This window comes from Schistosoma mansoni (assembly GCF_000237925.1).
Source record: "Schistosoma mansoni, WGS project CABG00000000 data, supercontig 0142, strain Puerto Rico, whole genome shotgun sequence".
Taxonomy (NCBI): Eukaryota; Metazoa; Platyhelminthes; class Trematoda; order Strigeidida; family Schistosomatidae; genus Schistosoma; species Schistosoma mansoni.
The window spans coordinates 369,170-381,827 of record NW_017386042.1 but is presented as its reverse complement, the minus strand read 5'-3'; the positions used below and the strand labels follow the sequence as shown (position 1 = coordinate 381,827).

At 36.0% G+C, this 12,658-nt stretch overlaps 1 protein-coding gene across 2 annotated transcripts in view; it reads right to left on the bottom strand.

The window, feature by feature from the left end:
* Smp_158610.1 (helicase mot1, putative) overlaps positions 1-11,873 on the bottom strand; it is a gene marked incomplete at its 5' end in the record, with an annotated part of 54,569 nt that extends 42,696 nt beyond the window's left edge. For both annotated transcript variants that reach the window (XM_018799975.1, XM_018799986.1), the window contains 7 exons: positions 1,707-1,802; positions 2,206-2,481; positions 6,860-7,017; positions 8,953-9,298; positions 10,234-10,357; positions 11,142-11,214; positions 11,759-11,873. In XM_018799975.1, the coding sequence (XP_018646567.1) occupies positions 1,707-1,802; positions 2,206-2,481; positions 6,860-7,017; positions 8,953-9,298; positions 10,234-10,357; positions 11,142-11,214; positions 11,759-11,873 (1,188 nt within the window). The remainder of the gene's footprint in view (positions 1-1,706; positions 1,803-2,205; positions 2,482-6,859; positions 7,018-8,952; positions 9,299-10,233; positions 10,358-11,141; positions 11,215-11,758) is intronic.
* Between the last annotated feature and the right edge of the window lie 785 nt (positions 11,874-12,658).

Sequence of the window (12,658 nt, the reverse complement as noted above, 5' to 3'; positions counted from 1 at the left end):
CAAGTTATACTAAAAAATTAGTATATGTATGAGAAAAATGATATCCTGATCGGTGTGAAACCCTTATAGTGTGATTTATTGAATTACTTTATATGGATAGATTATTCATACATAATTACCTGTCTTTAGATTGGTTCAAGAAAGAAATAATGAAGATGAGAACACACTTTTGACTGATACCCTATGCCTAACATCAACATCGCTCCTTGGAATGAAAGCAATGCTTCGAAGATATCTACGACCAAAAACCGACGACCTAAACATGTCTTTAAGTTTAGTCGACCATGTTTCACAGTCACAAAGTATATACGCCCTTTGGTTGGGAAATGAACATCTAGCCTACGACACAAGTGATGCAGGTTAATAAAGGCTACCCGAGCTTTTTGAATCCGTGCCTAGATTTCGTTCGAAACCAATCCAGCAGGGCTGAGACTTCTAAGATAAGTGAATTGGTCAACACGATAAACTACTTCACTTTTCATCATTAGTTCAGCTGTTAATTCAGATCAGTCTTAGAACAACATTTTGCATTTTGAGAGGGAAGAACGCATTACAAACATGCTAACATTGTTGACTGAGGGGATCAAAATACTGCGTTCTTTCAACAACTTCATCAAACATGATTATGTTATATGCGTATCCTAAATTGATAAGTGAACCTCTTAATATAAGATCAAATCCTAGAACGTTACGTAAAGAAAGTGCTATTTCTAGAACATAGACAAAGTTAAATGGAAAGGGGAACAACTAGGGAATCCTGATGAACATCACCTGGTATTGACAATTACCCATAAGCTTTGACTCAACCAACAGCGTCTGAGTAGAGAGACTCAACAAAGTTTATGTACTTCTTTGATAAACCTTTCAATGATGAACATCGCCAATAAAACCCCTCGGTCAATGGAATCAACCTAAAGGTTAGAAAATTCTACTTTAGTCGTATGTCGTTATCCATTCCTTTTATTCATCAATATTCAATTTGTTTGAATAACAGTTCTTCCATAAGCTGTTTGTAAAATGCGGCCACTTGAGCAGAAATTCTTTCGTTTGTGGTACTATATCGTTTTGGTTGCTGATCAGTGAATCTCATGATGGAAAATTTAAGTAAAAAAGCAAAGCTCAGTGACTGAGTACAGACATTAACACAGCTACCCAAGCCTAAATATATCTTAAAGAAACATAGATTTAATAACCAAGCTATCACTAACAAATCTGTTTTGCGGACTTAGACACTACATTTCGTGATAATAATGGAAGTTGTATAGAAAACCCTATCTGCTAACTCGATTCTCAGTCCTACTTAAGTCATTAAATAAAAATGAACTGAAAACCTGGTTGGTGGTTAAGTTCGGAAGCTGAGTTAGCAAAACACTTACTAATTCGCTTAATAGTTTGCGGTATAAACTGTAATTCAATCAGCATTATAATATATTGTATGCTGTTGAGCGATTAACAAGGTTCCGGGAATATTTTATACTATACCGAGAAACATCTTATACATAGATGAATAGCATGAACTATTGAGAATAACTAATGGGCATTGACAACAAGTAAATTAAAATTAAAATTACATACAAAGTAGTACACCAAATTTATAATATCAACAGATATGATAGGATATGAAGGACAAAAACAATAAGAGGAGAGAAATGTGTAATCATGAGAAACAGATGAACTATTAAAACAGAATAAACAACGTAACTTACTTCATCGGAAATAAAATCAGACAACTGGTCCAGGGCTAAGGTACAAAGTACACGAACTACAATATCTTCCAAATATTGGTAATGGTTATTATACATCTGGAAAATAAATTGACGTGAAAACCATTCCAACAAACATTGTTTTATTCAAGAAAAACAAATACCTGTAAACTGCTAGATTATACTTAACTGTATTACCTTCACTATAAACTACGGATCAAACTTTCATATTAGTTTATGTTTAAAATAAACAAATTGATTAATACGTTGATCTTAAGAATTAAATGCCAACATTGCTTTGTAGCAATCAGTAGATAGCAATAAAGTCTAAGATGAATATGATAACATAAGAACCAAGCTTGGTCATATTGACTGTATGACCGAAAAACATACCACCCAACTATCAAAGGTACAGGTTTTATAACCTACAATGGCTCAGTAAAAACAAAAGCAGGATTTGATGTTTACGATATTACTAATGGAAGAAATTATGTTTACAAACCTCTATTTCGGATTGACCAATATATTTTCCTGCTTGTTTAGTATGCCTTGGCTCTGACAGTAATTCTCGTAGACCAGAAGCTGCGCCATGACGTGTCTCCCAACGCAATGCCCACAAATCACCTAAAAGTGTAGTACACATTCTATCTAATGGCCAATGTCCCAAAGGCTGGTTTAATACAGAAGCAGTAGCTTGAACATTCAATCCAGATTTATCAATGGTGACGTCACTTGATGAGTCTAGTTTGATACGTTTTGTATCATACTGAACAGGGGACTGACAGAATCTGAAAGAGATTGAAATGTCGGAGTATAAAAAAAGTATATACCGAATCTAAAAACTTACCAAGTCTCAAAAGTTTAGACGTCTCGTATATTGTTCAGATGAACCGACCCTTTGAAAAAAGACATTCCTTTTTGAAGAGGAAAAATCCAAACTTTTGTCAGTTTTTAAGGTAGTGATAATGATCACTAATCTACTTGTTGACAACAGCAACAAATTTGGGGTCCGAGAGCTAATTTCTACTATTGACTTAAATAGGGTGTGGTGACAGTAAGACGCCACCATCTCTAATGATAACAGTTCCCACAACGGTATGAGGTGAGAAGACATCGAACGTAAATGAATCCAAACCGTCCTATATAGAGCATATTTATGATCCAATAATCTAGTCTAAATTTCATAAAATCCTTGAATTTCACTTAAAAACAGACGCCCTATGTCGTATATTCCAATGACAGAGAAACACGTTCATTCCTCACTTTGACAGATATCATGGATTCAAATGTAACCAGCTTTTAGCTTACAAGATAGTAATAAAAAACGCTGCACTCCAACAACCACAATACTCCAGCTAGTCCTGGAAAAATGTTATAGACGACACATTTTAACTACAATGGAAAATAGAAACTAAAATTCATTGTCACTTCGGGTCATGAAGCTTCAAAAGCTTGCAGGATAATATCCATATGTCATTATCACAAATACTAAAATTCCATCGAATCTTTTATTTGTAAGTACAGTTAAAAGCAGATGTGCTTACGGCCTAATCCAATTCAAAAGACTACAACTTATCTCACATCAGAGTTAGTACTTTTATACACCAATTCAACTTTGTCACCAATGACATTCTGGAAAAGGCTGTAATGGGATAGGATGGTGGTGTGGATCTGTTACACTGAGAAAGACTTTTCGACTTTGCGTATGCGGATAATACTGTCTTACTATGTGCCTAAACTCATTCTTAGTGGTGAGCCATCAGAAGTAGCCGAAGCGTTTATGTATCTGAGTAGTTGTGTGAGTTATGAGACTACTCCATGTATAAAGACAGGTTTATGCCAACCTGGGACATTAATAGTGTCATCGTTCTGTTAGTCTGACTGTAAAAGGTCGGGTCTACAACGTGTGAGTTAAAGTAGTTCAGCTATATACTTGTGAAACCTGGTCCTCTCGAGATGAGGATGCTTAGCGACTCTCTATGTTTATCGTCGTTATCTCCGGGCGATTGATGACATTCAATCGTAAAACGATGTTAGTAATGATGAGGTTTAGCAATGTGTGTTCCGGTAAAATGACGACAATTCATTTGATGTCACCACCTTGCAATACCACCTTCGATGGCTTCAACACGTGTTTTAGAAATCACCCCAGCGACTTCCATATTGTGTTCTATTTGCTGACCCAGGGACTGGTCAGGTAAAGTGAAAGTAGGCAGTTTATGATATGACGCCGGACTATGAAAGAAAAATGTATGGAGGTGATTCCGACTTTGAGATGGTGGAGAAGATTTGTAGCTCAAGTGCGTGAATTTGATGGAGTTTTGTTCTCTGAGCTGAATGGTTTGGTCGTGGAGCTTTCATCGACGATCAAGAAGTGGTTCCTGATGACCCGTTACGACATTCTGGTTGGCGTCCGAGAGATAATGTAAATCAGTGCCGTGAAATATTGGATACAGTTGAGAATAGAAGGGAATTGAGATTCTGATATAATTTTCTTCTTTCATAAAAATCAAAGAAACTTCTTTAACTGAAAGGATTCGTTCCGGTCGTATTTTTTAAAACTGAACTGTTTCTACAATTATATTTTACTCTGATTCATTTATTTTTATTTATTAATTCACCTTTTTGACTGCGATCACCGCTCCTTATCCGTATCTTCACAATTTCACTCACTCCTTTGTGTCACTCATATTTATTTTGGTCCCTATTTGCACCAATATTTGCGTTTGAATAAATAAATAAATGGATCATACACTAACGAATTCTGAGCTAAATTATCCAACGTTTTCATTCATTCTGCGGTGTGGTCAAAATAATTTAGTTCAGAGAGAATAATGGTTCATGTTTTCCCAATAGAATTTACAACTCAGACAGTATGTTAAACCCCGTTGATTGATTTACCAATCACTTTATTCAGTGACTCACATTTAACACTACCTATAATATGGGTAAAATAACCAACTAAATGAAATTAGATTTGTATTTGATTTTATGCAGGTGTATAAGACTGAGGAGTGTCAGGATAGCCAAATGGAGAATCACACTACTTCAACGTTTATTCAAAACGTTCAACATGATTGCAAATGGAAATCAAATCAAGCCAGGTTCTAACCCTGTTGACTAGCTAAAAATAACTTACTAGGTGTATTATTCTACAATAAGGTAAAGTTTTGGATAATGTTGGGTTATATTTCCTGGGTATGCAAACTAGTGTTATTTTATCTTAAAAAAGTGTTCTACTCCTCAGCTTTCTGTTACCTATTCACTTTGACGACTCGATATAAGTAGAGGATCGTCATTTGGTGATTTACATTAGCGATTACTGATTCACCTATTAGGGATGGACGAGGGGATTTGATAAACAACATGGTCTTGAGTACCGTTAGCGGTATGACTTCCAGTTGTTCGCACCATGGAAGGATGTTTCTCTTTGAGGTGCTTGAAAAGGAAATTGGATTGGTGGTTTTAGTTACCTAATTAGTGAGTAATCAGAACCATAATCTTTATTTATTTGTTTATCCGTTTTAAAAATATTGAAAACTCATACTCACGAGTTTTAATTGCGTATTTATGGTTTACTATAAATGTAAATCATGAAAACTCATTGACAAATAATAAGATGCTTTATACGATACTGATTGAGAACTAAAATAACTAGCGATTTCTAGTTCAAATAAATAAATTCCATTCTTAATATTATGGATTAATTGGGTATATCCAGATAAATAGCAAAAGTAATCAACAACAAACAATAAAGAAACATGGATACCTTTTCTCATCTGTGTCGATATGAGCAACGTAAGCACTCCGTACACAACTCTGTAGATAATAAAGTGAACAAAAATGCATTTATGGGAAGGAATTCAAATAAATCAACAGCATTAGTGATAATATTTACACTTTAAAAGATAAAAGAGAATTTCAAGAGTAAATAACTATTTAATATATTAGCCCTCGGATTTATGTAGTTGGTGAATACTTTTTGGAAGAATACCTGATGAAAAATTTAAAGTAATTAACATATGTCAAAACGGAGCTGAAACCTGAAGGACTACTACTACCATCATCAAAAGGGTAAAGGTGTTCATAAATAGCTGTCTACCCAAGATACTCCAGATCTATTAAGCAGACACCATCAGCAGTAACTTACTGTGGTAGAGTGCAAACCAGCTTCCAGATGAAGAGGGAATTAGGAAAATATGCTGTACGTAGATAAGTCACACTTAGCAGAAATCAGGAAACTACATTACAAGTCAAGCACCCTAACTTGGGATGCTCAAATCAAAAGAGAAAACAGCAGACAAATAACACATGGGGCCGGGAATCGGATATACATTAAGACCGAGGGTGAAACTCGGCAACAACTAAAGAGTTCAAGACAGTTACTTGGTGACTAGGTCTGGCGATTATTGCATCAAAGTATTTGCGACACCAGAGTGCACCAAATGAAAACAACAGAAATGATAAATTGATTTACTATTTATCTTCAGAAACAATTTTCCGTAAAATCATCGGTATTTTTGATTTGTTAAAAGGATAATGACTGATGTTAATACACAACCTACACGAGATGACGGGGGATGTAAGTTCATTTTTGCACAGTGTATTACTGAAGTTTATCATGACATAGAGAGACAAAACCGAATGTAAGAATATATTATATTATTCTGCCTAACAAACTAAGCCACGAGGACGGATGATACCACCAGGTTAGTTAAAGCGAGTTTTGAGCAAATGATCCCATAGCTGAAAGTTGGATTTCTAGAATAAAGTAGATGTCATGAAATAGAATACGTAAATAGATGACAGAAAGCGAAATTCTTACTGTTTATTAACCAACTAGCTTTAGGTTCGAAAGCTGATTTTAAAGTGGATAAGAGCTGAACACCCAAATATTTATATTCGCACATCATTTAATAACTGTGTAGTCCATCCATTCTGTATTAGTAGTGCCAAGTTTAACTTGACAGTAGATCTAAGAGCCTCGAAATCACCCCTACTATTAGTAATTGGCTTGACAGTAGACAGATATATCTACTAACTGAAAGATTACAGCTGGAAATCAACTCACTTATGAGTGAATACCTAGCAAATTCTACCTACATAACAGTAAAACAAATGCACACACTACGCCACATGCTCAGGTTGTAACATACCTCAACATCTACTTGAGCGAATCCAGGTTGTGTTTCATCATTAAAATCGTCTGTTGTTATCCATTTATCAATTGATACATCAGCATGACTCTCCAAAACTTCAGTTAATAGATTGTCATTTTCCAGGCCTAGACGACTGTTGATTTCTTGGCGTTGTACTTGATGACATAAAAATTAGATTAAGTGTGAACAATATGTTATTTTTATGTAACACTGAAAGATTTAGTCAATCTAGTGCTAGAAAAACTTTTAAAAATCCGGGTTATCTTTAGTGTCATAGTGATATTAGTCTAGCTGTAATAGGTCGAGTCTACAACTCACGAGTGAGAGCAGTTTTGCTATGCTTGTTAAACCAGACTCCTTCCTCGCACAATTGAAAGGAACTTCATTAACCGAAAGAATTAATTGTATTTCCTTAAATGGACTATATTTCTTGTTGTGTACTATTCTTGTTCACTTGGATTTTTGATTAAACTCCCCTTACCTCCTCTATTTTTTATTTGTGTAGTATATGCATTTTTCGTGCTGATATGTACAAGAATCTATGTGTATTAAATAATAAAAGATGTTCCGAAGATGGGAACTACCTCGATGATATTACTGAGGATCTTTATGTATGTTTTTAACCAGTTGTGGTAGTGAAGAGACATTTTGATATCTGTCAAGCAACGTGGATACTTAAGAGTAATAAGTTGCGTAGGACTTTGATATTTAAAGTATGCCAATTAGAAGATCTAAAGACTTGATCACAAATTTTCTTAATACCTACGAGGAATACTACTGAAGGACTAAATGAGGGTTGTGGTTTATACTAAAGTTATAGAGAGGACATCTGGTGAATCGATGAGACTATGAACTTGCATAGACAAAGTTATATGAAGCCATGAATTTCGAGTTACAAACCACCGACATTTCACATGAAACGGAGCCTAGGAACGGTCTGGAAACATCATTGGTTATACAAAAGATTACAACTCCAAAAGTCACTGGCTGTTTGTTGGGAACTGCTCATTGAGTCTGAGACAGTATGCAGTATGGTCTGCAAATGTCGCGATACGACCAAGGGCGGAGGAGTCTGCTCTCCCTCTCAAAATGCTCTCATATGATCATGCGTATTTAGCAACCGCCACGAAAGTCCCACTCAGCCTCCTCGTAGTGGGGTTTTTATTTACGAAACTGAAAAGAGGGAAAGTGAATGTCCGGCGCTTAAACTGTGTTGGTGAAGAGTTGGTAGACATTGATTTCAAACCAATGGAGTACAGGCCTATTCTTCGTCATCAGCTACCATGGGACCGCATTTCCTGACGTCGCTCTACTGCCTTGTGGATTAATCCTCTCGATCAAAGGCTCAGGAAGTGGCCCAGAAAACTGCCTGCTTTGATTTGAGCACGCAAATAGCATCCTAGCGCACACAATAACAGTGATCTGTGTGACGCACTGTAACATTTTGTGTTCGTTGTCAGTTTTGTTTTATGACCTTGAGAAGTCCCGGGAAATGAACCCAGAAGCTAAAATGAGGAATCTAACATTGCTTTTATTATATGCTTGAGTAAATAGTGATTTGTGTTTCAATAGGTTACGATCCTTATGATGGTAGAAATTTTCACATTCATCAATCCCTTGGGCCACTAAAATCGAAGAATTTTATTAATGAGTTGTATTTCCACCGTTATGAATACCTAATAAGATCGTCCTTAATATGTTGAAGGTATTAATATGGTTGTGCAGTAAGTATGCTCCTTTCGAATTAAAATTAATCTTTATAGTATAATTATCCAAGATGGTGGCTTCGAGTTAGTCCTTTCCTGACAGCTCTGACTCAGGTATTTAACCCTTACCTAAACTCAGGAAAGAAAGCTATTAATGTAGTGATGCTAACTGATTAAGAGTGTTAACTAGTCTATAACTCAGTTTACAGTTTATATCCCTAGGAAATGTCTAGGTTGACCGCTATGACCTAGTATGGACTCCATCTATAGATGAATGTATTTTCAATTATCCATTTACGTACGGATTTTTTAAGGTAATGATGGTAATAAATTGATCTTAGATATACCCAATAACCATACAAAAGAGCTAACATTTTTAATTACCTGGTGGTAAGATTTGAGGAGAGTGAATGACTGTTTGTGGATCACATGTATCACATTCCATTGCATTTTCATTATTCTTTTTACACCGCTCAAAATAACCCCGACAGTTATTTCTGTCCAGCTCTCGCACATCCATACTGTAAAGTCGAGCACCCTGAGCTAGAACATAGTCGATCCGAAGTCCACTTAGGCTGAGGAAGCCATTAGTTGAAACGTCCTTCTGATCTATGTAGCTTTGACAATTCACAGTTGGTTCCCAATCAGGCAAGTGACGAACAATGTGACGAATAGCTTCTGATGCAGCAACACGAGAAACCCAGTTTTTATGTCGCAGGAGAGGGATAAGCTTCAGGTTTAGTGCGAGATATAAATAGGATAGTTAGTAACTAAACGTACATTAGAAGTTAAAATATAAAGTCCAAAAAAATCCTTGCCAAGTCTAAAGACCGCTTGATGTTTCTTTAGAAATATGAGAATGCTGACCAAAAAATTACAGATGACAGAAGGACAAATAATAGTGAAATTTAAAAAATTGTGGTCACGATTTACAGTAGGGAAGAAATTAAATGAAGGGACACAGGATCGAACTTACTGTAAAGTCAACTAAATCTATAACTGTCGACATTGTAGGTTCTTCCATTGAATGTCATTTTAAAATGCTTTTACTACTATATGACAGTAAAATTTTGAGACAAAATTCAATGTGATATTCAAAAGAGTAAAAGAGTGATTCGAAAAAACACCGAATTCAATGGCCAAAAACAACATTCTGATGCATACGGAAATTAATCAGATAAAGCTGAACGAAACTTGGTTCTTACTAGATACCAGGCTATGGTAATTGACCAGACTTAGAGTTTAAATATGAAAAATCTTTAAAAAGAGTAAAATGACTCACCGGATGCTTGTGGATTGGTTACACTCTTTTACATCTGGTGATACTACCCGGTTAAAGAAACTGAAGTAGGTGGAGAGGGTTCGAACGCAAGACTTAGTGATTGAGTCGAACCCTTTGGTCACCAAGCTACTGAGTCAACGATAAACTATACTTTTCATCAACTAATTCACGATGACATAAAAAACAAGTTCCAAAACGTAATGAATAGGAGTCGATGAATTTCTAAAAGTACTTTACACTTCTTTTATAATCATGAACGAAAAAACAAACAGACCACATGATAATTCCGATACACCTTCAAAATCAGTGGTTAAATAAATGCTTTATATATATGTAATGATCAGACAATTAGAAAGTGTTTTAAAGACAAATAAATTCCTTACACATGTGAAGACATAATCAATGCTTGATGGACTACTTTTTGCAATCTCTCCAAGTTGTTCTGCAGCTGCAGTTCGTAAAGACGCATTGGGACAACTTTCCAGTAACGCAAAAAGACGGTCAAGGCTAGAGAACAAAGTACATATTTATTAGATTTTAACGAATGGAATATGAAGACGGTGTAGTGAATGAGAACACGACTGGGGACAATCGAATGTATTTAAGCAAAGATTACAGACTATCTCAGTAAATTCTGATAACCAAACAATGAACAGTCAATTTGCAAATTAACAACCAATTGTTTCAATCTTCACTGTTTCTTCTCTAATTCCGTTGTTCATGCATTTTCCAAACGATTGCGCTTCATTTAAGTTCTTTCCTCATCGGTCTTCTGCCAAAATACATTCTATGTCTGACCCACACCATATACTACTTATATAGATATAAGTAGACCACACCACAACGGTAGTGTATATATTAGGACATGTTCTGATTAAATTTGTTAGGGATATAACAGACTTTTGATGTAAAAACGAAAATGAAATCCACAATCACTGGTTGTCCAGATCACACAGTTATTTGTCTATATGAAGTCGCTGTGTGAATTCAGTGATAAGTGATCATGATTATTCATAAGATGCTGTAAAAAGCTGTAGTTTAACGACTGGTCACTCACATATATTTGCCCGTAAAAATAAATGTACCCACAAAGATGTGGTCAGTAGTGAACGCCAATTTTTGTGGTAGCTTGGACCAAAACTGTGAAGGTAGGTTATGGAATGCATTTGCTATGGTATCCTAAGCACTGTGATCTTAAGACTACACTAAAACTGACGTCTTCAATATCAAGCTGAGCTTATAAAAGGATACTTGCTCATGTTAATCCCACTAAAGTCATTAGTTAACTTACTTATAACTTGCTAGAGCCTTGAAAAAACCAACTGCAAGCTTCCCATCGGAAACAAGGTGTAAGATTTCGCAGTCTCAAATAATAACGTAGACCTAGGAAAACGACTTGGTCAGGCTGACGATATACGCGAATAACAAGTGTCTACAGTACTGTTATAACCTGTAAGAATCATAACTCACGAACAATAGGAAGTCTTTCAACATTGCATATCGGGGAATCTTTATTCAAGAAAAAGGCACTACCAGGAATATTCAGCTGTGCTTAGCCGAAATCCCGAACTTTCGGCAAGGTTTTAAAGTATTTCCTCAGAAAACCTGAGTAGTCGGCCAAAATGATTGTTGTCAAAGTTGATCATGATTTATGAGGACCATTTGTTAATGTGTTAACAACCAACTTATTCCCAGAAAACGTCGCCCGTTTCGGGGAAGCTTCATTAGAAACTTCCGGGAAAATGGAACTTGAGCTAACGACAGATGCACTGACAATGATATTCATGCAAATGTCTTATCTGCGAGCTTTGTAAAAATACAGCAACAAACATTTTTCTGAGGACACATTACATCAAATGATGTATAAACAGATATATAATTTAAAAACAACAATTAGAAAAGAACTACGAGTCAAAAGTAGTACCGGCTGGTCATTAGACTCCTGATAATCTCTATTGATACGTGTCCAGGGAATGAATGTACGAGTGCACAATGGGACAAAGAGGCATACGCCGTCCGCCATCGCACTGAATATATTTATAGTGAGCACCATTTAGATATGTTGCGCATTTTATTGGGATATTAAGTACGCTATTGGTCCACTGTTTCCAACGTCCTTCAATGAAGTATTTTAGTGTATTTAAAAAACCGAGAAAGAATTCTTCGAATCAAAACCTTTTCCGAATTCGCATCAGTTTTTTTTATTCAAACTCAAAAAGCATTTCCCTGACACAATGTTTGTTATCTAAGACTTGATAACCAAATAATTGCAATCTATCCAATGTATACAACATCCAATATCTTTTCGAAGAGGTTGTATAGACTGATTGATCTATTTATCCTCCATGTAACTCTGGTGCGAGGCCAGTGAGCGGTTGACTAGCCATTTCACTTGACTAGTCCTAGTCAGTTTGATAGTTATATAGTGATCTACCTTTATGTAGCTGTAAATAATTCCCCGAAATCAATAGCTCATTAAGTGTTCGACATTGGATGCTGACCACGTTGTTTAAGTGGACTTGTTTAGCTGAAGGCTTTCGGTCATGCATCCGCACCAGATCACGTTTCAACACAGCGTGGGACACAGCTCCTACGTTTCATTAGCCAGCTTATAGAAAAGGTCCTCGATATATTGGTAACGAATCAAGTATATCTTTCCTGCCTCTTCTCGTCTGACTTCTGATTTCTATCTGACTGGGAACGATCGAACATAGAAGGTGCTACTGGTATCCAGTTGTAAAACTAGAATATCCGTTGCATCATCATTGGTGAGACCGACGTGATCTGGTACACCAAGTCAATATACTG